Source organism: Zingiber officinale, chromosome 4A (assembly GCF_018446385.1).
Source record: "Zingiber officinale cultivar Zhangliang chromosome 4A, Zo_v1.1, whole genome shotgun sequence".
NCBI classification, from domain to species: Eukaryota; Viridiplantae; Streptophyta; class Magnoliopsida; order Zingiberales; family Zingiberaceae; genus Zingiber; species Zingiber officinale.
In genome coordinates this window covers 112,731,337-112,757,676 of record NC_055992.1, presented here as the reverse complement: position 1 = coordinate 112,757,676, position 26,340 = coordinate 112,731,337, and the positions used below count along the sequence as shown (strand labels likewise).

Here is a 26,340-nt window from a genome sequence, read left to right as displayed (position 1 = left end):
ATAGTCTTAAAAATCAGAAGGTCATTGTTAGCATCAATGATTGATTTTTAGAAAAGGACTATGTAATAAACCATGTGCCCATAAGAAAATTTGTTCTTAAGAAAATAATAAAAGGCATGTATAATCTAGTACCAACTGTACAAGATGAGATACCACAAGGAAACTGCAACACGTATCACAAATGATACACAATTACAGAAAGTGCTTTGTCGTAGTGGGAGGGTTGTTAGGCAACCTAAAAAGATTCATGTTTTGGGAAAGTTTTTGGACTCAATCCTTGGAGGACATAAACCTGATCTCCGGACATATGACGAAACACTCCAAGATAAAGATGCAACATCTTGGCAAAGAGTAATGAATAACAGAATTAGAATATATGTATTCTAATAAAATCTGGAAGCTTGTAGAACCACCAAATGGTGTACAAGCCTTTGGGTGTAAAAAGGTCTATAATAGGAAAAGAGGGATAGAAAGGAAGGTAGTAACTTTCAAAGCAAGGCTTGATGAAAAAGGAAACTTTTTCACTGGTAGCCATGCTTAAGTCTATCCGGATTCTTTTATCTATTTGGCAAGTGGATGTCAAGACAGCATTCCTTAATGGAAGTCTTGATGAAAGCATCCATATAAAGCAACCAGAAGGGTTCATTGCAAAGGGCTAAGAGCATCTTGTGTGCAAGCTCAATCAGTCATGGACTGAGGCAAAGCTTTAAGGTCTTGGAACATCCGGTTTATCAAAGTAATCCAGACCTATGGATTTATTGAGTAAACGGATAAGTCTTGTGTATACAAAAGGTGTGATGGAAACGTGGTGGTATTTCTTGTACCATACGTAGATAACATTTTTGGTAGTTGGAAACAATATCAAAATGTTGTCAGAAGTAAGGGTATGGTTGTCCAAATAATTCGATATAAAGGACTTGGGAGAATGTATATATTTTTGAGATCAAAATAATAAGGGATCGAAAGAAAAAATATATTTTACTTATCCCAAGCTTGATACATCGAAAAATCCTTGCTCGTTTTAAGCATGCAAAACTCCTCGAAAGGTTTCTTACCTTTTAAGCATGGAGTGTCTTTATCTAAAGAGATGTCTCCGATGACATCAAAGGAGATTGAGGACATGTAGGCAGTTCTTTATGCTTCGGCAGTTAGACAACCTAATGTATGCTATGCACGAAATCAGAAATCTGTTTTGCCAAGGGCATAGTTAGCAGATATCAAAGTAACCCTAGACAAGGACATTGGACTGCAGTAAAACATATATTAAAGTACCTTAGAGGTGCTAGAGATTATATGCTAGCTTACAAGGCAATTAATTTGGACCCTGTGGGTTACACGGATTTTGACTTCCAATCGGATAGGGACAATAATAAGTCGACCTCGGAGTTTTGTGTTTACTTTAGAAGGAAATGTCATAACTATGGAAGAGTGATAAGCATAGGTGTTTTTCTAGACTCCACCATAGAAGCTGAGTATATGGCAAGCCTTTGAGGTAGCCATAAAAGCTGAATGACTTAATTACCTCAAGATAGACTTAGATATGATTTCTAGTTTGTCCAAAGATTATTACAATTTATTGTAATAATAATGGTGCAGTAACAAACTCGAAGAAATCATGAGTCTAGTAAACACAATAGAGCGCAAGTACTACCCAATACGAGAAATTGTATAACGGGGAGAAGTTGTTGCCGCCTAGATTGCATCAGATGATAACCTAAGGTCCTTAAGGCAAGAGCTTTTTGAAAGGCATGGGAATCAGATGTATGGCAGCAGATATGGCAGCTTAGTCTTTTAGTATAAGTGGGAGATTGTTAGAGTGTATACTAAAAGCCTAGCTTTTGGTATAAACATTCATCTAGAAATAAGAATCACATTAGTCAAATGTCTACATTTGTGATAAATGTAGTTGTTCAATTAATTTATATTGTAGATAATATGGTGTGTGGTGTCACACACAGAAGATCATGTTATCAGTACCTTATAAATTATAAACAGTAACTCACGACCATGATGGAAAGGAACAAACCATTGGAGGTCGTAGTGTAATTAGGTGTTAGTTTATCTTAACTATATAATTACACTAGTACACTAAGAGTGTATTGAGTAGGACCATTAGAGGTCGTTTCGTTTATACTGACTTTATAAAGGGACAAAGACCTCAGTTATTATGGAAGTGTGTGCTCTTAATCCTAATATAATAACAAGCACATATATTTGATATTTATTTCTTTAATTTATCAATGGGTGAGATTTAGTTCGATGAATCAATAAGTCCGATAAGTTGGGAAATGATATCACTTATAGTGTGTGTTGTTGATTATAGAAGGAAACTGTGTCCTAGTAATCTAGGTTGAGAATGTCCCCAAGAGGAGCTCATAAGGATTGTCATGTTAAACCCTGCAGGTGGACTTAGTCCGACATGACGATAAAGTTGAGTGGTACTACTCTTGGAGCTAGATATTAATTAAGTGAGTTGTTAGTTGTTGGAGCAATCCCAATGGTTCGTGGGACCATGTGTTTTGGTGTTTGGGCAAAGGGTTTAAGTTAGGTTTACCCTTGTTATTTGATATGTGTACTTGAGTTGTGCAGGACTGCAGGTGACACATGTGACTCAGGTTGACGGCTTCGGGTCCGGTGAAGGATGGAGCATCCGAGGGACCGTGGACAAGGCAGCAAGGACAAGGGCCGAGGGAAGCGACTTCGAGGCATACGCGAAGGATGGCATTGGAGACAAGCCGCGGGCTTGGATGCATCCGAGGGACGAGAGCCAAAGGAAGTAGGCTTGAAGGCAAGAGGTCAAGGCTGCAAAGAAGAGTCAAATGAGTCGTGAGGGTACGAGTGCATGAGAGATTGTACTCGGAGTAAAATCCTAGTTTTAGGGTTTTACTGTAGCGGCACTGTAGCGCACTGTAGCAGTTACTGTAGCGTACTGTATGGACCAGTCGATTGGTAGATAGCCGTTGGAGTGCCGTTGGGCTGGCACCAGTCGACTGGTGCAAGGACCAGTCGACTGGTAACGGGCAAATCAGCAAGGCTGATTTCCCCAAGCTCTATAAGAAGGAGCTTGGTATGGCCGGCCAAGGCGACGAAATTAGACTTGGTTAAGGTCTAATTAGTAGTCTACAAGTGCTCAAGTGTTTGTGGAATACAAGAGGTCTTGGTGTGTTGTGGTGAGGTTTCTCCACCCACAAGGAGCGACTTGAGATAGCCGGAGTTTCCGGGGGCTAATCCACCGAAGGATCGGGATCGTCCACCTTACGGACAGCCGTGGAGTAGGAGCATCATCTCCGAACCACGTTAAACGAACGTGTATTGGTTTGCTAGTTCTTTTCTTTGTCTTTAGCTTTCGCATTCATTGCTTTAGTATTTGTATTTCCGCTGCGCAAGCTAACAATAGTGTAGGAAGCTAACGATTTGGGGGTGCCGTCTATCCAACCCCCCTTCAAGCCGGCCACCGATCCTCCAACAAGTGGTATCAGAGCGAGGACGCTCTCCGTTGGACTAACCGCCAAGGAAGCATAAGATGGCCGGGTTGATTGTCCCTCCAAAATTTGAAGGTGGAAGCCTTGGGGACATCACCTATTGGATGAAGAAGATGGAGATCTTCTTCAACACGGATTGGGACACCATGATGGTGGTAAATGAACCGTTCAAAGTCCCAAAGGACAAGAAAGGAAAGAAGCTCCGAACACGACATTGGACGGAGGAGCAAACCTCACGATCGGAGGCAAACTCAAAGGTAATAGCAATTTTAATTGATTTATTGCCTCCTAATGTGATAAGTGGTGTAGGTAAATATGAGAACGCCCATGAATTGTGGAGCAAAGTGAAGAAATTTCCATGGGAGGAATTTTGCCTACACAAGAAGAAGAAGAAAAATCCGAAGAAAGTGATGGAGTGGTCCAAGAGGAGAAGAAGGACCAATCGGATGTGGAGCCCAAGGAGATGGTTTTAATGGCTCAAGAAGAAGAGGAGGAGCAACCGGAAGTTAACTCATGCTCAACATCAGAGGAGGAGAAGGAAGATGAAGCATCATCAACATACTCAAGGGTTGAAGAAGAATCCAAGATGGATGAAGAAGAGGTCTTGGAGGTCAACCTAGTGAGCACCTCCACCGAAGTCAAGTCAAAGGACCATATCATTTGCTTCGGTTGCAATGAAAAAGGGCACTACAAGAGTAGATGTCCTATGGGTAAGAAAGAGGTAAATTCTAAACTCATTCAAGTTGATTTGAATACTAATGTGGGTTGTAGAAATGATGGTGCCAAGAAGAAGAAGGAGAAGAAGCACATTAGATGCTTCACTTGTGGTGAAATAGGGCACTACCACACCAAATGCCCAAAGAAGAAAGAGCTCAAGAAGTTGGCGCATTTGAAGATGTGGGAAAAGAAGTGGAGGAAGAATGGAGGCTCGAGTCAAGGGGGAGCTCCAAAGGTAAAGGGTAAGGTAAACCCTAATTTAAATTTGAAGTCAAATTTAAATTCCTCCATGCATGCTAAGAAAAATAATGTTAATCATTATATGCCCATGCAAAATTTTGGTTTTAGATATCATGATAGGAATAGGGTTAATGTAGATCAAAACCCTAGGAGGCCAATTCATGAAAAACCTAGGAATGGTAGACCTAAGGAGGCCCAAGGCATTAATCCCAAGAAGGGGAGACATATGCCTAGAAAGGGTAGGTCTAGGAATGTCCAAGGTGGACATGTTGACTCTAGGGTTAGGAACCTAGAAAGGGAGAATCAAGCTTTGAAGGCAAAGCTTGATGGTTTAGAGAAATTCCTTAAGAGATTCACTATTGGATCTAAGGGATTAAGTATGGTGTTGGGTAGTCAAAAACCCAAAAATGATAGATCGGGTTTGGGATACCGATCTAGTGTCTCCAAGGCCAAAAGGAGACCATGTGCTAAGGTGGCACATGATGAGGGCAAGGGAGAGTCATCTAAAGCCAATGAGAAGAAATATGCTAGGGTTGCATATGATTATGGCAAGGATGATGTGTCCAAGATCAAGAAGATAAGGAGATCTTCTAAGGGACATCATTGTGGTTTGGTCACAATAGATGAGTCACCTAGGGAGGTGACTAAGGTAAAGAGCTCTAGGGGGAGATCCAAGAGTCAATTTGGGACCCATGGCCAATGGATCTCAGGTGGGTTCTACTTGGTAGTCTAGAGGAGCCATGGAGTGTGTCAAATGGTTTGGAGATGGATTTGAGTCTCAAACCTAGGGATTTGGCACACATGGATTGTGTTTCATGCAAGAAATATGACATTTGGGGTCATATAGCATGATAATTGGTTTTGGATGTATAGATGTCATATAAACCAATGCTAGGGATGCATTGTGGGTTGGTATGGGCAAATACATCAAAAGGAAGCCAAAACTAGGACTTTAGGTCAAGGTTCAATTGAACCATTTAGCTAGTTTTGGATTTTGTGTCAATCTTGGGATTGGTGATAGATATATTTTTTAATATATTTTTCCCAAGTAGACAAGGGTACAATAGACCTCTCCACAAAATTTGGGAATTTTTGGAGGTCTAGGGAATTTCTGGTGCATTTCTGAAGTTGGCCTGAAAAGGCTAATTTTTTCAGAAATAGGGTGCCAGTCGACTGGTAACAGTGTTTTTGAGCACAGAATGTCTCTGTAAGCTCATTTTGTCGATACCAGTCGACTGGTGATGATACCAGTCGACTGGTAACAGTGTTTTTCGACCACAGAATGGTTCTGTAAGGTTGTGTCGAAGGGTGCAGTCGACTGGCACTTGGGGCAGTCGACTGATACCAGCCTGAAAGTGTTTTTCAGCGCTGTTCTTGACCATGTCAACTCACCTAGATGTATGAGATCCAAGGGGGATTAATACATGAGTTTAGGGTCAGTTAGATGATAAGTTTTCAACAATTGGGATATTGTTGGAGAACTTTTTGGATGTTAGGCAAAGGGGGAGAAGTAAGGTTTAAATAGGGAAAACCTTAAGTGCCTTTGTATAGGGGGAGCCTTGGGATAGGTTCTTAAAAAGCCCTGTGATAAAAATCCTAGCTCAATGGGGAGCATAGGTGTAGGGGGAGCCTTGTGATAGGTTCCAATGCTTGGTGCATTGTTTCGGCGGTTGCCAAGTGTGTAGCCTTGGCAATGTAAGTCCATTCGGCATTATAAGTCCAAGTGTGTAGCCTTGGCATCGTAAGTCCATTCGGCGTTGTAAGTCTAAGTGTGTAGCCTTGGCATCGTAAGTCCATTTGTTTTAGCATATTGTTTTGCTATTTGTTTTCCCTAACTTAAACGTATTGCCAAACACCAAAAAGGGGGAGATTGTTGGAGCAATCCCAATGGTTCGTGGGACCATGTGTTTTGGTGTTTGGGCAAAGGGTTTAAGTTAGGTTTACCCTTGTTATTTGATATGTGTACTTGAGTTGTGCAGGACTGCAGGTGACACATGTGACTCAGGTTGACGGCTTCGGGTCCGGTGAAGGATGGAGCATCCGAGGGACCGTGGACAAGGCAGCAAGGACAAGGGCCGAGGGAAGCGACTTCGAGGCATACGCGAAGGATGGCATTGGAGACAAGCCGCGGGCTTGGATGCATCCGAGGGACGAGAGCCAAAGGAAGTAGGCTTGAAGGCAAGAGGTCAAGGCTGCAAAGAAGAGTCAAATGAGTCGTGAGGGCGAGTGCATGAGAGATTGTACTCGGAGTAAAATCCTAGTTTTAGGGTTTTATGTGATCAGTAGCGCATCGTAGCGCCATTCAGAAGCGTCAGAGCAATGATCGGTGTATGGACCACGATCGATGCAATCGTAGAGCCGCTGAGATAGCCGTTGGTGGCATCACCGATCGTGCAAGGACCGATCGGGTAACCGCAAATCAGGTTCTGATTTGTTCCAAGCTCTATAAGAAGGAACTTGGTATGGCCGGCCAAGGCGACGAAATTAGACTTGGTTAAGGTCTAATTAGTAGTCTACAAGTGCTCAAGTGTTTGTGGAATACAAGAGGTCTTGGTGTGTTGTGGTGAGGTTTCTCCACCCACAAGGAGCGACTTGAGATAGCCGGAGTTTCCGGGGGCTAATCCACCGAAGGATCGGGATCGTCCACCTTACGGACAGCCGTGGAGTAGGAGCATCATCTCCGAACCACGTTAAACGAACGTGTATTGGTTTGCTAGTTCTTTTCTTTGTCTTTAGCTTTCGCATTCATTGCTTTAGTATTTGTATTTCCGCTGCGCAAGCTAACAATAGTGTAGGAAGCTAACGATTTGGGGGTGCCGTCTATCCAACCCCCCTTCAAGCCGGCCACCGATCCTCCAACATTAGTAACTTACTTAATTAGTGGACATTTGTTATCTTAAATACAGGGAGACTAACACACTCATAATAAGAAGGAGCCCAAAATATAATTTGGGATTGGTGCGGTAGTTCAATAATAGTTCTTTAGTGGAATGAATTATTATTGATGAAATTAAGTTGTGTGTTCGGGGCGAACACGGGATGCTTAATTTCATCGGGAGACCAAAACCAATTCCTCCTCTCGGTCTCTATCGTAGCCTCTAGTATATAGAGATTTATACCAACCGCATACCCACCTTCTTACCCATCCAATGGGGCCGGCCAAGCTAGCTTGGAACCCAAGCTAGGGCCGGCCAAGACTAAGTGGATGAGCCATGTAGGTGGCCGGCCAAAGCTTGGGTCCCAAGCTTAGGTGGCTGGCCACTAGAATATTAAAAAAGATTTTTATTAAAATTATTTCTTATGTGGATATCATGTTTTTAAAAGAGAGTTTAAAAAAAATTAAAAATTTCCTTTTATAGCTTTCTACAAAAGATTAAGAGAAGAGATTAATCTCTTTCCTTATTTGTAGTTTAAAAGGATGGTTTTAATTTTTTGGTAAAAACTTTCCTTATTTGTAAATCATCTACATGTTTAAAAGAGGGTTTAAAATTTGAAATCTTTCCTTATTTGCTGATTAAAGGAGGATTTTAAATTTTAAGAAAACTTTCCTTTTTAATCATGTTCATGATTTAAAAGAGAGTTTAAAATTAAATATTCTCTTTTATAAGTTTCTACAAAAGATTAAGAAAAGATTTGATATCTTTCCTTATTTGTAGATTAAAAGAGATTTTAATTTTTAGAGATAACTTTATTTTTATCCACATGTTTAAAAGAAATATTTTAATTTATAAAATTTCCTTTTTATTAACCACCATGAAGGGAAAAATTATTTGAGAAATTTTTATAAATTTTCGGAAGCAAATTAGGAAGTTTTAATTCTTGTGTGAATTAAAATTTCCTTGATTAAAGGGATTAAAGGTGGCCGGCCATTAACATGATGAAAAGAAAATTATTTTTAATTAAATAAATTTTCCTTTTCAATGGCAAAAGAATTAAGGAAGTTTTTATTAAATTTTCCTTATTTGCCAAGACCAAGGATTATAAAAGAGGGGGTAGAGGAGGCTTCAGAAGATGAACAACTCTATTATTTTTCTCCCTCTTTTCTTCCTTGGGTGTTGCCGGCCCTTTCTTTCCTCTCCTCTCCTTTGTGTGGCCGAAACCTTCTCATGGTGGAGATAGCTTTGGTGGTCGGATCTAAGAAGGAGAAGAAGGAGAGAAAAGAAGCCTCTTTTCTAGCATCCCTTGGAGCATGGTGGTGGTGGCCGAACCTCTTCATCCTAGGAGAAGTTTTGATGGCCGAAACTTGTAAGGAAGAAGAAGGTGCTTGGTGGTTCTCATCTCGGAAGATCGTTGCCCACACAACGTCCGAGGTTAGAAGAGGAATACGGTAGAAGATCAAGAGGTCTTTCTAAAAGGTATAACTAGTATTTTTCCTTTCCGCATCATACTAGTTATTTTTGGAAATAATACCAAATACAAGAGGCATGCGATTCTAGTATTTCGAATATGTTTTTCGATGTTGTGTTCTTTTGTTTTATTTTTTTTCCTTGTGATTTGATTGTTCTTTTCGGTTAACCTAAAGTTATTTTAGGAAATTAAATATTAGTTTTCCATAAAAGGTTTTGTCTAGTCGGTGGTGGTTGCTCCCATATCCAAGAAGGCCATGTGCCTCGCCACGTCAGTACTGGGAACCAATTATGGAAATTAATATTTAATGGAATTAATAACTTAAGGTGATTTGGGTCGAACGTGTTAAGTTCCGCAGGAGACCCAAGTCAAAACCTAAAAGAACGAATAGATTAAGTTTTGGATCAAACGTGTTAAGTTCCGCAGGCGATCCAAAATTTAATTTAAAAGAACACATGGTAGCTAGGAAAAGGTTCAGACCTTTGTACAAAATTTTTGTACAGTGGAACCTCTAGGTTTTCCGAGTAGCAACCAACACTTTTAGCATGTTTGGAGTTTATATTGGTGGGAGATAGAATCAAGTTTTATGAAATGATACCATACCAGGTCCGCATTGGGCCTGATATGCACTCATATCAGGCCCACATTGGGTCTGATATGAGAGTATATCAGGCCCAAAGGAAGCTAATTATATTTTAATTTTTTTCCCAACACTTGTAGAGCTTTATAAAAGGATTTACCAGCAGATTTGGAGTCCTTGCAACTCCAGAATCCCAGTAGAACTGAAATGGGTACAATCAGAGGTGTCTAGGTCTATCAGTGGGTTTTGACCAAAATCCACTAATAGCCCTCCCCTACTTGGATTTAACTGAAATCACGTTCCCTGTGAAGGTCTGAATGGGGATAAGGTATATCTTGTGTCCAAACGTATTTTGACACCATGGCCAAGAAGTTATTGCTCCGTGCCAGTTGGCACGGAACAATGCACAGCTTTTCTTTTCAATGATATATATATATATATATATATATATATATATATATATATATATATATACATTAGTACTCTTGTATTATCTGAATTTATATTAGGGGGAGATAGAATCAAGGTTTATGAAATGATACCATACCAAGCCCACGTTGGGCCTGATATGCACTCATATCAGGCCCACGTTGGTCCTGATAGGAGAGCATATTAGGCCCAAGTTGGGCCTGATATAAGAGCATATCAGGTTCAACGGAGGCTGATTATATTTTATTTTTTTTCCAACACCTGTAGAGCTTTAAATAAGGATTTGCCAGCAGATTTGGAGTCCTTGCAACTTCAGAATCCCAGTCGAACTGAAATGGGTCCAATCAGAGGTGTCTAGATCCATCAGTGGGTTTTGACCAAAATCCACTGATGGCCCTCCATTACTTGGATTTACCTGAAATCACATTCTCTGTGAAGATCTGAATGGGGATAAGGTATATCTGGTGTCCAAACGTATTTATACAGCATGGGCAAGAAGTTATTGCCCCATGCCAGTTGGCACGGAACTGTGCACAGCTTTTCTTTTTAACCCTATGGAAGCACCTTTTAAAATTGATCTTATTTTATTTTTTTGATCAGGCCCCTTTTAGCATGTTTGGAGTTTATATTGGTGGGAGATAGAATCAAGCTTTATGAAACGATACCATATCAGGCCCACGTTGGGCCTTATATGAGAGCATATCAGGCCCAACGAAGGCTGATTATATTTTATTTTTTTCCTAACACCTAAAGAGTTTTAAATAAGGATTTGCCAGCAGCGTTGGAGTCCTTGCAACTCCAGAATCTTACTCGAACTGAAATGGGTCCAATCAGAGGTGTCTAGGTCCATCAATGAGTTTTAACCAAAACCCACTGATAGGGAGGCTGATTATATTTTATTTTTTCCCCAACACCTAAAGAGCTTTAAATAAGGATTTGCCAGCAGCGTTGGAGTCCTTGCAACTCCAGAATCTCACTCGAACTGAAATGGGTCCAATCAGAGGTGTCTAGGTTCATCAGTGGGTTTTGACCAAAACCCACTGATGGCCCTCCCCTACTTTGATTTACCTGAAATCATGTTCCCTGTGAAGGTCTGACTGGGGAGAAGGTATATCTGGTGTCAAAACGTATTTAGACACCATGGCCAAGAAGTTATTGCTCCGTGTCAGTTGGCACTGAACAGTGCACAGCTTTTATTTTCAACCCTATGGAAGCACCTTTTAAAATTGATCTTATTTTATTTTTTTGATCAGACACCTTTTAGCATGTTTGGAGTTTATATTTGGGGAAGATAAAATCAAGCTTTATGAAATGATACGATACCAGGCCCACATTGGGCCTGATATGCACTCATATCAGGCCCACGTTGGGCTTGATATGAGAGCATATCAGGCCCAACGAAGGCTGATTATATTTTATTTTTTTCCCAACACCTAAAGAGCTTTAAATAAGGATTTGCCAGCAGCGTTGGAGTCCTTGCAACTCCAGAATCCCAATTAAACTGAAATGGGTTCAATCAGAGGTGTTTAGGTCCATCAGTGGGTTTTGACCAACATCCACTGATGGCCCTCCCCTACTTGGATTTACCTGAAATCACGTTCCCTGTGAAGGTCTGACTAGGGAGAAGGTATATCTGGTGTCAAAATATATTTATACCCCCTGTCTAAGAAGGTATTGTTCCGTGCCAGTTGGCACGAAATAGTGCACGGAACAAAGCCGATCTTGTGCTCTTGAAACCGAGTGTTGGTCCGAGCCTATTTGATTTTCTAAACAATCCCAACCGTTACCATGTTTTTAGTTTTGAGAAGATAGAAATGGTGTGCAGTATAACTTATATACATTATGTCTCTTTCCACTTATAAGCACCAGCATCGCATTTTAGATATTGTGACTTATATTTGATTAATCACTATACAATATTATTAATATTCCAGTGACAGTTTATAATCTTCTCATAGACTACATACCACTGTATTATACAACAAAGACTACATACAAAGATATTAAACTACCTACACTACGTAATAAGTTCATTTACATTCTATACAAGTTTTTGCCTTACAATACTATGGATATTTAATCCAATGTATTAAAATACTTATCCCTCAAAATTGATACTATTACATCAATTCTAATCTTTTTCATGTCTCCTTGTTTGAAGACCATCTTCATATCATATAGGAGACATCGAATGTATTGCATCACAAAGAAGCCACAATCAACGCTGTAAATAACAACATTTTTATAGTCAATATATTTTTATCAATAAGTTCTATTCACACTCTGTGCTCGACCTTGCTTGTTGTTGTGGACATTCTATTGTACGAGGGACTCATTTATCGAACGGATAATGTCTTTTCAAGTTTGGATGAATAATAGCAACGTGCTCACGACTATATAGTTTAAAATATGATACCTGAAGATTGAAGAGGAAATTTCCATTTTCCATCAACTAGCATTTATATTAGAATACAACTATACACATTATTATTAGATGCTCACCGCTGCTTCAAATTCATATTTGTATTTACTTCCACTTACTAGAGAATTATACTAATTGAACGTCATTGATTTGGTGTCTACCACTAGCAAGTGGAAGTGTGTATTATCACTGCACAAAGGTATAAAAATATACCTTACCTCTTCATCTCATCTATCTGTCTTTATCATGTGTTGGAAGGCAAACTTACTTGACGATTTCATTAATGACTACAAATATGCAAAGTCATACATACATAACCAAATAATAAAAAGAATTCTAATTTTTACTATTCTCAAATAAATTCTTTACTGTGAAGAATGTTGAACAATTTATTGATTTGTTGTATGTGCTTCCAGACGGGAATGCCCCCCTAAAAGAATTTTGCAATACATGTCGATTACATCCCCTCTTGTCAACATCTCTCCATTCACACTAGATAAAAGGGAATACAAATTTAAACAAAAGGGTGGTTCCTCCCAAACTATATCATTTGTAAATCTACAAAGTAAACAAATCAGAGATTATTTTTACAAATTTAATTTTGATAACCTTAGATCAACTATGTAATTAGAGAAGCATATAATTGTCTTGACTAATCAACTATGTAATTTACATACTTTATTTTTTCCGAGGCTTTTAACAAGTACGCCACCTCTTCGTCTTGTTTTTTTTTCTTGGAAGACTTAAATTGCTTCTTCACATACTATGCACATAAACAAAAAAAGGCAATTAGATAATCCATTAAATCTAACAAATTACAATGAAATTTGCAAATATCGTCTTACAACAATGGCTTGTTTCCTCATTTTGTCATATTTGTCAAACATATCTACATCCTTCTCTGCCTCTTCATCAGATTTGTCTTTCATCAATTGTACAATATCAATTTCTTCTTCCATTTCATCCAAATCAATTTTTCCTTTCCCCTTGCCCACAACATCAGATTCTTTGACAACTTTTTTTCCTTCTCCTAGACATGAAACTTTCTCTGCAGGCTCACTTATTTGTATATTTCTACGCTGCCTCTTAGGTAAAGTTTTGAGCCACAATGGACTATCAATTGGAGTATCCCTGTAATCATAGCGACTTCTGTCACGTCCTCTCCTACTTCTTGTTGTAACACCTACAGGTTCAATTTGAGGATCGTCTACAGGCTTGCTATATTGAGATTCCATGCCTTTATTTTCAACTATTTTAAGTAATTCTTTCACCCTCTCCTTCAATTGCATGTTCTCCATTGTTAGCTCTTTAATTCTGTTTGCTTGAATAAAGCAATTACAACACTCCTTATTAATCTTCCTTCCTCCTTCAGTTGCTTCAATTTGTGATGCCTTCATTGCATGTGGACTGTCATCAACACCAGCAAGGTTCTCAACCAATGATTTTTCATCTTGGTTAGGGATTAGGTCAATCACAACCTGTAAGAATATTAAATCACATGTTAAAACAAGACTTTTTAACCAAACTATAGTCAAAGTATTCAAAATTTTCCTCTTCAGATGAGACTTGATCAATCAATTCCGTCACCTTACTAATATGTGAAGGAATATTCCTCCACTTATTTATTCTTGCTCCTTTTATTTTGTATGGTTTTTGGATTGGAACATGCTCCAAAAACCATGCCTGATTCACCATCACAAGGGTTACCCATTTATAAATGTTCCTAAAAAATTAATAAATTTCACATAATTTATACACTTACTGCCAAAAGACCAGCAAATCCCTTTAGGTAAGGGAGATTGGTGTTAGAATGTTTTGTCTCAATTAATGAAAATGTGGAGTCATAAATTCATGGATTGTTTCAACCCAGTTGAATCTATCAAGATTCTCAAAATCATCTACTATATCTATAAGACATAAAGGGACCTTATATGTACTAGAATAAAATAAGACACAAACAAATATATACAAAATATAGAATTTGCAAAATAATAAAACATCATCTTCGCCTTCAACACGATTGTCATAAAATTTAAGCAACTCCTCAATTCTTGATCTAGTAGCTTCTTTTTTGTTTGAGAAGTAAGTTAGAAAGAGGTCACTGGATGCTTTAGCTGAATTCATCGGAATTGAAGCTCCTCGGTCTGCAATACCAAGCAGTAATGAAACGTCTCCTCTTGTGAAGCCAACCGGAACACCTGACCAAGTTACATTATTATTAGACTTCTACCAACACATACAAAAGTATTAGGCACACCGTGGACCTGATACGATATCATATCAAGCACAAGTTAGGTCTGCTATTGCATCGTATCAGGCCCACATTGTGCCTGATACGGCATCGTATCAGGCCCAGGTTTAGCAAAATATTAAATTTTATCATACAACTACTTTGTGATTAAAATACGAAATTATAAATTGTACTTGAGAATCTAAAGGTTTGACTACTTGAATCCTAATTTTGAAATATATTTAATAAAATCCCACAGATGTGCTGCATATCTTCTATGTCCAAAAAAATACGAAAGGGTGACTGTTTGATCAGCACTATGTGTTGGTCATGTAAAATAACAGACCCTTCATGCGTTCCTTTCTTCGTGGATGTTTGAAAAAAAACTTTTAAAGTGACCTAGGACACTGTTCCAATGCAGTTTCTGTCCAATATCAACTGAACCATATACTTTATAAAAAAAAAAAAAAAAAATCATACTAGTTCAGCTTCTCAAAATCATAGAGTTTGTAAAATGATAACCTAGAGAGGATGATGATACACCCGATCGACGTCTTTGCGCCATTATGATACTAGATGATTGACGTAAAACCTAGAAACATTCACTGGTGGCTTGCGAACAGTCCTGGTTTTTAATTGAACTAAAATGCTTGATGCCGCTTGAAAAACACTCGAGGTCACTCAACTAGGGTTTCACAAGAGGAAGCTGCACTCGCATGTAAAGGAGGGAGGTACACAAATGATCGAATTTATTTTTTAAAAATCAAAGTTATTCAAAAAAGTGGTTCGGATGCCTGGGAAATGACGACTGAACAGAGGAGATTGGCGGGAGGGTTATATTGGGTATTACACATCACTTACCTGTGCCTTTTGGTAAATACCAAATGATGATGCACCTTTTAGTAAATATAATATATCACATACGTATTTTGATAAATTGCAAAATAATAAATTCTTGCCTTTGCCCGTATATATAATAATGAAATAATAAACTAGATTTTATAAAATTAATAAAATAAAATCTATAAAATTAATAAATTGAAATTGAAATAATTTTCACATAATTGACATTTAACTTATAAATTATTACAAAATACATTTCAATATATAAAATTATTATATTTATTTTTTTATAAAATATTAATAATACTAATGTACATTTATTTTCATATTAATAGAATATAATAATATTTGTAAAAAATTTAAAATATTTTATAATACACTATCAAGTTTATATTTGAAATATATTTAACGTATTTTAATTTATACAATGAAGTTGCACTGTAAGGAGATTGTTAGCAAAATATTGAGTAGTAGAGACTTCTTCAAGACATTTGATCAAGAATTCAATATGTACGAAGTTGACTTGAAACTCCAACAAATCTTTTATCTTCCATCGGATAGTATTGTCAGGTGCATGAAAATGGAGGCTTCTTTAGCATGTAGAATATACGAAATGTTAAAATTTAAGCACTCAAATCTGGTAGATTTTAACAATGGCACTCACTGACTTAAAAAGAAATCTCATTAAAATTCATTAAGAATTCAACTGTCATAAAAATGGAGAATCTGATTAACGTCATGTAAAAATTAACAACTCAACTTTCTCAGTTCGGACGAAGATAGACAGATAGATAGAACCGGTAACAGTTCCACTTCAAGGTTGCTAATGGCAGCCAGCTAAAGAACCTAACGATAACGTCGGAGAGACAACGTCTGGTTCCTCTTCCAGGTTGCTCTGCGAGATGGCCGCACCTTGTGGTGGCGATGTCCTTTGCCACGAAGGCCGCGATACTTCTTGCCAGCGGAGGTAAGTCCCCGGAGCTCCCTGTGCTTGTGCACGCCCTTGCAGATCCAGTTGATCCTAGGATCATTTCGGATCACGGTGTGAGCGGCATCGACAAGGATGACTTCAAAGTACTTGTAGGTTGAATCCTGTGAAGAGCAAAGCACATGCTAAAGATGCAGAATAGGGAGGATATGAACATAGCAGGAAAGATAAAAAGGTAAAGAGCTGAGTTATTTGAACCTCATTGACCCAGTAAGAGTTGAGCACCCTCAGTCCTCCCAACTTTCTGCCGGCTCTCTCTTCAGCAACAGACCTCTTGTTTCTTTGGAATTTCAGCTGGGTAATACCTTGATTCTTCGGCTTTCCGTATACAATACCCTTTGGCACCGGCCTCTTTCTCCCACCACGTCTAACACGGACACGATAGATAACATATCCCTGCACGTAATGAGAATCAAAATCTTATTGTTTCAAACTCTTCACCTATCCTTTCCCAACTCGTACAAGACACTTGACATTTTTATATTGATTATTGAGACCTCCTCTATTGATCATACTATAAAAAAAAGCTTTCAGAAAATGAAAATCAGAACATCAATACATATACCAAGAAGCATAGTTCTTATCAGAAACATACCGCACCAACTAGCTGATAATGTATCTTTTATTGGTTCTTAAAACATACAAAGAATGAGATGATATAAATCTAAAGACTGGATGAAAGGGCTTCCATCATTCAGTGGATAATCCCAATACATCAAAGATGCATGTCTTTTGAAAGAAGATCTTGTATGATGACACAATAACTCATCTCTTTCTTTTTCCAATAACAGACCATCCACCCTTTGACTTATCTCTTCAATGAAACAATACATTAGAGTGAGCGTGTCTAGTATAAGAGAAAAATAAGGAAATTTGTTGCTAGGCTTGATTGTGTTCAACAGTTTTGTTGGGGTGTTAAGAACTATTTGTTAGGTGTCCAACTTACTAGTGGTCTTGATCTCACTTGTCATTTCATTTATTGATTTTGGCATCAGCAACATATCTAAAAAAATTTCTATCACTCGCAATGAAAGTGATCTCATTTTTATTTTATGAGTTATATGCTGAATTAAGCTATTATGCTTTGATACCTGGATTCTTCAACTACCACTACTCGTGTTAGATATTGACACAGATGCTACAAGTGGACACTATATATTTATATCTTTATTGATTATATATAAAATTTTCCAGGAACAGGTAACCTTAATACATCAGCCAGTTTCAAGAATCAGGATATAAGAGACAGTGGTTGTTTTTGCATCACTTGTTCCTTTGACAACTAAAAATAAAGGGGATATTTGAAAAGATAAATTTAAGCAGTGATCATTCGTAACTCATATGTTCAAAATTGTAAGTTTAGATAGAAAGCTGATCATCACTTGTTCATACAAAAAAATAATAATCCATCTTATTCATTTACATCTATTCAAGGACAACCTCTGAAACAATCTTAAGGTAGAAATCCTAGGAAAAACTATACCAATCAATGCAAAACCACAAACAGAATATGTAGCATTTTCATGTGCAATAAAAAGTAAATGAAACAAATTTCCTCTTTTTTCGAGTTTACCTGCTTAGCTTTGTAACCAAGACGGCGAGCCTTATCGGGGCGCGTTGGCCTGGTGACGCGAACAATCGATGGCAGCTGGCGATACTCCCAGCACCTCACCCGCTGCAAGAACCGCATTACATCCGATTGCTTCTTCCTCCATAACTCCGACACGTACTTGTAAGCCCCTACAAGAAATCCAAGGACAATAAATCGATGTCTCGATGAAAAAAGACCGAAACAGACGCCGAAATAAAATATATCCGGAAGAAAAATGGCGACTTGTGACAACGACGGAACGAGAAACACTGAGATCGTGAAATAGATCGGAGGCCTCACCCATTGCTCCGAGGACGAACTCCGGTCGTCGGTTTAGGGTTTGAGAGCCGCAGCGGCGCTGCCGAGGAAGCGGAGGAACGACCGGATTTATAAAAATGGAGGCACCGTCAGAGGTGAGAAAACCGTATCCGTTGGATCTTGTATATGTGATCTCAGCCGTCAGATCATCCCTATGCGGGAAATATATATTCATAATATTTTTATTTATAAAAAGAAGTGTGCAAAAAAAAGTAAATCGCCGTTGCCGGGGATCGAACCCGGGTCACCCGCGTGACAGGCGGGAATACTTACCACTATACTACAACGACGTGATGACTAAATGTAAGGATACTTATTTATAATATTTTTATTAAATAATTATGCAAAAAAATCGCCGTTGCCGGGGATCGAACCCGGGTCACCCGCGTGACAGGCGGGAATACTCACCACTATACTACAACGACTTGATGATTATTGCAGGATAAGTCAAAATACTTATGACTATACTACAACGACTGGATGTAACTATGATTTTAAGTAAAATGAACGTGGAAATATACAGTGCATATGGAATTGATGGGACATTGATTGATCAGATCATTTCAATGTATTTATTAAGGCAGACTCGCGTATTACCTAGTCATAATATCCCATGATAATCCTTGCATGTCCATGTCATATGGTTGGACGACAGATAAGGCTGATGTACTGTAATCACTGGTGTGGTTTTGCTTTTGGTACTGATTGTTTATACAGTTAATGGTCACGATTTAAAGCACCCTATCTGTTAGAACCATGAACATTCTATTTTGTCAATGAGACATTGAAGGGTAAACATCTTTCATCTCTGTTTTACTCCACAAACAAGAACGTTTCTAGGATTTATATCAGAGTTCAGTTAAACTTCAACCTGATATAGTTTGATAGCTCTCTGAATATTTCACTTGTTTGACTGCATAATTATTTATAAATTCATTGGGAGTTGCCTAGCTACAATGAATTTGACCAGAGCTTGACATTTAATATATCCAATCAAAATTGACCACCACATGTTTGAGAATTTTGTCAAGTCAGAATACAATCTTTTCCTTCCTAACATATGAAGTCGTACTATGATTCTTAAGAATATTTTATGGGACTGAAATTTTTTCCCACAGGAATTTGAGTTCAAGCAGTTGAGATTTTATTGTGTTCTTTTGTAAATCGACATATAAAAGGTAACATTATCAGCATGATTGTTGTTTATATATCTGCTTGTTAGTGTGCTGCAAAGTTTCAGCTACAGTGTGTCTGGAGTCGACAATGACAATAATGTGAATCGTACATGCATCAAGACAGTGTTAGAACTGTGAGGCAACCTAGTTCACTAGTACCCATCTGTAGCCAACAGAAGTGTTAGTCACTCTTGCTTTCTCTAGTCATGTTGTCGCAGTACAAAATGAGACAGTGTCAGCTACAGTGTTTCAGTAAGCCACAAAGGCAACCATGTGATTCATAAATGCATCAAGTCAAGTTAACAACTGTGAGGTGACCTAGTTGACTAGTACCCATTTGTAGCCAACAAAAATGCCACTCTTGCTTTCTCTAGTCATCTTGTAGCATTCGATACTCACAGGTTCTCTGCTGAATGAATTTGTCGTTGGAAGTTAACTTCATAATTTGCAGATATTTATTGGAGTTAAAAGAAATATTCTGAGTTAAAATTTTAAAATAATTATGAATTATCTGTCAAGATGACTTAAATGGATAATCTTAAGCTGTCAAAAAGGAAGGATGAACCATTTGAAATGATTGAGATGCTGAAAGATTGAGCTGCCTTATATGATCGAGCTGTCTTGTATGACCGAGCTACTGAGTTGAAGAGTATTGAGATGGCCATGTGCCCGAGCTGTTGAGTCAGCCGAGTACTGAATCGCCGAGTTAGTTGAGTGCCAAGTCGTTGAGTTAGCCGAGTGCCTAGCCGTTGAGTTATCCAAGTGCTAAGTCTGTCAAGTGCTCTGAGTGCTAAGTGCTCTAAAGGGCTAGCTGAGTTGGGATGCAAGTCTCCTAAGCAGGTGGCCAAGTTAGGAAAGGAAGAAATCGAGGCATGTGTGTGACGTTGTTTCTTTAAAATAGATTCGTCTCCCTCCAATAGTACTTCGGGGTTACAATGGACGTCTGTTTTCTGTGATACAACAGGAAGACCACATATACAACCAAACACAGGTTGTTCGTGATGAACCGAGTGGTATTTGATTGTTATCATGAAGATTCTGCCGAGTGAAATGCACTACAGAGAGAAGTTTGGGGAATGAAGGTGGAAAACTTCTACATCTCTATGCTCTCCTTGTGTTCATTGTCAAGACATCCTTATATAGGAACCTCATCCCTTCGTTATATTAAATGACCAAGTTGATGATAATCACTTACCATCAATGATTGGCTATTACTGGCCATGTGCATCGAGTCAGCCGAGTATTGAGTTGCCGAGTTAGTTCAGCGCCAAGTCATTGAGTTAGCCGAGTGCCTAGCCGTTGAGTTATCCGAGTGCTAAGTTTGTCAAGTGCTCTAAGTGTCGAGTCAGCCAAGTGCTCCGAGTGCTAAGTGCTCTAGAGGGATAGCCGAGTGCTGTTGAGTTGAGATGTAAGTCTCCTAAGCAGGTGGCCAAGTTGGGAAAGGAAGAAATCGAGACATGTGTGTGATGTTGTTTCTTTAAAATAAATTCATCTCCCTCTAATAGTGTTTCGGGGTTACGATGGATGTCTGTTTTCTGTGATACAATAGGAAGACCACATATACAACAAAACACAGGTTGCTTGTGGTGTACCGAGTGGTACCGATTGTTATCATGACAATTCTGCCAAGTGAAATGCACAACAGAGAGAAGTTTGGGGAATGAAGGTGAAAAGCTTCTACATCTCCATGCTCTCCTTGTGCTCGTGGTCAAGACCTCCTTATATAGGAACCTCATCCATTCACTGCATTGAGTGACCAAGTTGATGATAGTCATTGATCATCAATGATTGACTATTACTATCCGAGAGATTACAAATTCACCATTCTTGAGCAAGCAAATAGCAAAAATATTAGAGTGACAAAACATTGATTGATTCACTTGAGTAAATTTTGTCCTAACCGGTCCGATATTTGATGCGCGCAGATTGTGTTCACACCCCAGTCACCTATGATTCAGTGTAATCCGAGTTTTGAATTTGCACCCCCTATTGGTCCACTTATGAAATAGAGTCTCTTTCCGTACATATATTCACAATATCAATCCTTATGATACATTATAAACAAAAAATAATACCTTAAAATCTTCCATGTGAAACTAAAATCTCATTCATAATGAAATCTCCTTCTTTCTTTCTACTTTTTTTTTTTCTATTCACATTTCCAACATTTGTAGCAAATGAGACCATCTTTCTTTTTCTTGTTATCTGTTCTAGTGTCTTGTCTGGTTTCTTGTGAATGGGCCCTGGCATGATTTAAATCTGGGCAACTATTCAAAACCACTCAAGCCTTGGCTGAGAATTTTGGTGATCTCATGTGAGTATTTTCTTTATTGGTACTTATTATTTATCTTACTAAGCTATCGTTTCTAGTAGAACGATACCTCATTGCATTTAATCATAAGTGTAGTTCTAGATATCCTTTATACAGGAGATCCAAAATTCAGTTAGAAGTTATTAATTGCTGTTACTTTACTCATTAGTGTAGTAAAAACAGCAAACAATATTCTACATTAACAAGTACTGAATTAGAGTTAGATTGGATTTTTTTTTGCTTGCCCAAATGCAGGGGGTACTTGGCCAATTGTGGTGGACCTAGATCTAGGACATTGTGTTAATGCAAGGATAAAATGGAAATTTGCAATGTCCATCACTAGCCATTTTCTGGACAAACTTGTCTGTGTGATCTAAAATGGCAATTTGCAAAACCTTCTATGTCACCATTCCCTATTAAATATTGTCATTATTTATTGTCGTGACTCCTATCAACATCTCTTGGAACCATTTTGTTGGTTTCTGAAGCTTAAGCATTTTCTTTGGACACTCTTCAGTTTTACATACCATAAGGCACAGTTGTAGGCATGGTTAAACCATCGATGAGTATGACACTGTGCCAATTATTGGCGCGCATTGACACACCTCAGCACACAATTCATGGCATGCATTGAAGTAAAACTTGGATAAAGTTAATTTTGAATTTCATCTCATATCAGACCTATCATTTCTTTGATTTATCTTGTTTTCTTCCTTCCTTAAATATGGTTATCTACTTCATTCCCCATGGTCATGAATACACATTGATTACCTACCTGAAGTTTTGTTTTTTTCCTTGTCCTCCGTGTCTACAACAAATAATTAGGGCTGCAAGAATGGAGACTGGATAAGTTTTCTTCTTGATGAACTTTGGCATTGTCAGCTTGCTGTCAGCTTGGCCCGGGGGGCCTCACCCGAAAGAACCACACTGACTGACCTGTTACAATACTGAAAGACTCACACTCTCAACCAGAATTCTTCAAGGAGAGTTTTGCTATGTGATCTGGTAACAAATGATTCCTGCGTGCGAAGTTAAAAAAGCTACATGCGACCCTTTATCAAGGGCTCCACCGCTGCTGGCGATTTCTGATACTTTTCAAGATTGTCTATCTGATCTTATCCGTTCAGGCAGAGTAAAGGAGAAGATTTCATTTTGCTGCAAAAGGTTTCACATCTCTTCCCACTCCGTTCAGGCAGAGTTAGTATCGTTCTCATCTTTCAGAGTGTTCTCATCTTCTTCCCATGACAATCTTCTTGCTCTGGTTGGCCCTATATAGTGTGTATTGGTTGACTATCTGAACGATACATTTTGGTTGGAAGTACAGATGAAATCCAAGAATTAGTCATGGAAAGGGACATGTCTTATCTCGAAGGGTGCCATCCAAACTGTGTCGGCACAAACGGCATATCGATATTTACCAGTGTTAATTCAGTATTAGTGAATATTTTGGCCGTGGCCGACTCAAAGAGACAGACAAAACGAACCATGCTCATTCTCTTGGCCGAGTTATTGCATTGTCTCTGCGTATGATGCTGCTCAAGGAGTCAACATCTGCGTGGGTGGCATGTCTGATAACTGCAGCTCACACACACATATCAAACAACACAATTTACTGCACACCCGTACGTGATTATAACAACTCATGCAGGACCAGACGGTCACTGAAAGAGCACAAAGAACAATTCATTGAGGTGCCTGTAAACCGATTTCAGTTTGCATTTCAAGCAACTTAAAGCTGCAAAGTTGGGGCCGAGCTTCTCTGTTGATCCACACTGTGATTCTTTAGCAAGTGACTCGTGCTGTGTCAGCCATGTGGCTGTGTTCTGTCAGCCATGGGAGCCCCCTCAAATGAAGCCTTTTCCGAAAGGTATATTCCTTTTTCTGGATTCACCTTGCATTTCCTTCCTTCTTTAGTTTTTCTTCTTTTAATTTTGTTGCACAACCTGCCATTGATAGGGAGCGAAGCATATAACTCATGTTTGGGAGTGTTGTGTTGCTATTCCATAACCCATGCTGTGGTCGCTGTTCCTTCTGGTGGATTCTTCCTCCAAGACAACGTGGTCACTTCTCCGCTCTCGTAACAGTTGCGTTTTAAACTCTTCTTTATCCTTTTGTGCCGTTTGAGGAGGAAGGACCGAAGGAGGTTTGCTTAGATGTGAAGAACTAGTAATTTAGCCTCGGCACGCTTCCATAGAGACTCAGATGGAATCTCCTCCCCGGCTGCCACCCCCGCCGCCACCTGCTTTGGATCTTTCCCTGGCCGTCGACGCCGCCGCCGCCTCCGCCGCCGCCTCCGGAGACGGCGCCAAGGACGTGAAGCTCTTCCCCTGCCTCTTCTGCAACAAGAAGTTCCTCAAGTCGCAGGCGCTTGGCGGGCACCAGAACGCCCACAAGAAAGAGAGGAGCTTCGGGTGGAGCTCGTACCTCTACCTCACCCCTGCCGCCGCCGCCACAACAGCCGTCGTCGCCGTCCCCCCTCCGTCTCTGAGCTCTCCCCCGCTCGCCCACGCGTGCAGATATCGCTTCGACGGCCCGTCAGCCCCTCGGTTCGCCGCCGACCATCCCCTGCTCGCCACCATGAGCAGCGGCCGAGCCATGTGCGCCGCCGGAGACCTGGCCGCAAGCGGCAACGAGACCATTGATCTCCTAAACTGGCGGAGGGGCTCACATCCTCCTCCCCAGAAACTACTTCCGGCGGACTCCACCGGGGACCGAGCAGAGCTCGATCTCTCCTTAAAACTCTAGGAATCTCTAGCTACTCGCTTACTCCCCATCCATTTCCTTCATTGCCTGTATCCGTTCTCCTCTTTCGCGACTCCCGAGCAGAATTAGCACCGCATCTCCATGCACGCAGCAGCAGTGGAATTGGATTGACCCAGAACAGGATAGAACAGGACACATGCATGTGATATGGGCGTGGAGTTAGTGCATTGTGTATGCTCTGTTTACATCATAATTAGAACTTTAGCTCAAATGCATCTTCAATCCTGCGGGTAGAAATTTTTTCTGCTTTCCGTTTCCGATATAGAGTTCTCGGGGGAGACGATGCGTGTTCTCGTGCAAAAACTCAACCTGTAATTTTGTAATGAGATGTTAACAATAACAGTGTGCGCGTGTGTTCCACTGCCAAATGTGGTGGTGGTTGTTCTTGAAGGTCACAAGGGACTGGGGAGAGAAGAAGGAGAAGACGACGAGCCGAAGGGGACAAAGGTGGTGTAGATTGTTCTTGGAAAACGACGAGGATCCTCCTTTTCCTTGCCCGTGAAAACAGTTGGAATTATTTCTCTGTCTACGTTCCGACTGTGTTCGCATTGACATAATTATTTTTTTTACAAAACAAAATAATAATAAAAAATAAAATAAAATAAAATAAAATAAACATGCGAACAATGTTTTCATCTAGGAAATAATTGTTCCTAGACGAAGACATGAAGCGAGAAAGTCGGAGGTTTAGTTACTGGATGAAGATCTAATTCTTATCTATAAAATAAACTAAATTAGGAAAAGAGTTTTTGGTATCCATTTTCTGATGTTCAAGTTAGAAGTAGAAGGAGAAAAATCGAAAATAATAAGGATACTTTTTTATACCAGTCTTACTGACCATTCATATGCCCCCGCTTAATTATATTAATTGCAGACAGAAAGTATCTTTGTCTTCGCCTTCTCCGCATTGAATGATAAATGGAGTGTTCTCTTTTATTTTCTCTTCCCCTTATTAAGTGCTCGTTTTTTCCTCTTTTATTATATCGATTCATTATACTGTCAATGGCATATCCTGAGTTGGATGGGTGGCTCGCTCGACCCATTCTCCTGCCAATCGGGCTGACGGTATACTGTTTCATCTAGACGCCCGACCGGACAGTGATTCCTCCGATCGATCTATTGCTCGGGCGATGCAGTTGAGTCTCTGAGCCCTGACGTTGACTGTTTTAACTTTGACCTCCACCATGGCCGTTGACACGTGTCAGGTGGGCTCTTCCTTACCGCCGCATCACAAGCCTCCCCCTCAAGTTTAATTGAAGGAGACTGCAAATCCGACTGACTGGACAAGAGGATGTGTTTTCGGCAACTTTAAGGTCCGTTCGGTCAATATGCTTCAGTGGCCAATCAGACCATGCTTGGTCTTTAATCGCCGATTGGCTTACCAACCAACGTCGCTTGGCTTCGTTTTGTAGTTGTCGGGTTCAACCCTGTGACCCGTTCTTTGCGTCGATCGGGAAGATGAGCAGCAACACTTGGCACATGTTTTCCTTTTCCTTGCACGTCCTCAGGTGAGCTCGGTTTAGGCTGATGTCATCCAAATTTCTTGAAGACCATGTAAATTCCTGATAATTATGGCCGAGCACGTGGCCATACCTTTTTAATTAAGCGCATTAAATGTTATCTGATGATCGAAGGACACGTGTCCCTCACTGTCGCCGCACGCTCGATGTGATAGGCGGATATCCTCTTGCAATGAGACGTGTGCCTTTTGAAATCAATGATGGGATCTGCTTCTAGGTTTACGTAACTTTGGATCGGACGACTGAGGTCGATTGGCCATGAGATTTATAAATCTCGCGTGCGTCGTCGTCTTCCTCACTCTACGTCTTCGTCTTCGAACTTTTTAGCGACACTGCAGTCTTCTTCCTTTTTGACGATCGTAACGATCTCTCTAGTAAGCTTTC

General features: G+C 39.6%; 2 protein-coding genes and 2 non-coding genes across 4 annotated transcripts; 1 reads left to right on the top strand and 3 right to left on the bottom strand.

Moving 5' to 3' along the window:
- Positions 1–15,954: 15,954 nt before the first annotated feature.
- LOC121973566 (60S ribosomal protein L15-2-like) lies at positions 15,955–18,304 on the bottom strand. The gene is made up of 4 exons (XM_042524970.1): positions 18,170–18,304; positions 17,852–18,018; positions 16,477–16,674; positions 15,955–16,382 (listed from the first exon to the last, which is right to left on the bottom strand). Exons 1-4 carry the CDS (start codon positions 18,171–18,173, stop codon positions 16,137–16,139), a joined length of 615 nt encoding a protein of 204 aa, XP_042380904.1. The 5' UTR covers positions 18,174–18,304; the 3' UTR covers positions 15,955–16,136.
- A 101-nt stretch (positions 18,305–18,405) lies between these two features.
- Positions 18,406–18,477, bottom strand: TRNAD-GUC. The gene has a single exon. It is a non-coding gene; the product is annotated as a tRNA-Asp (tRNA).
- Positions 18,478–18,540: 63 nt separating this feature from the next.
- Positions 18,541–18,612, bottom strand: TRNAD-GUC. The gene has a single exon. It is a non-coding gene; the product is annotated as a tRNA-Asp (tRNA).
- A 4,130-nt stretch (positions 18,613–22,742) lies between these two features.
- On the top strand, positions 22,743–24,647 carry LOC121970609 (protein LATE FLOWERING-like). The gene is made up of 2 exons (XM_042521422.1): positions 22,743–23,540; positions 23,630–24,647. Exon 2 carries the CDS (start codon positions 23,876–23,878, stop codon positions 24,416–24,418), a length of 543 nt encoding a protein of 180 aa, XP_042377356.1. The 5' UTR covers positions 22,743–23,540; positions 23,630–23,875; the 3' UTR covers positions 24,419–24,647.
- Positions 24,648–26,340: the final 1,693 nt, after the last annotated feature.

Excerpts from the sequence above, each read along its gene's own strand:
- LOC121973566 (XM_042524970.1), bottom strand. Across the intron at positions 16,675-17,851 it reads TTGGTTACAAAGCTAAGCAG|GGATATGTTATCTATCGTGT; the intron begins GTAAACTCGAAA and ends CATTACGTGCAG. Across the intron at positions 16,383-16,476 it reads ACTCTTACTGGGTCAATGAG|GATTCAACCTACAAGTACTT; the intron begins GTTCAAATAACT and ends TGCTCTTCACAG.
- LOC121970609 (XM_042521422.1), top strand. The coding sequence starts at position 23,876 with ATGGAATCTCCTCCCCGGCTGCCACCCCCGCCGCCACCTGCTTTGGAT.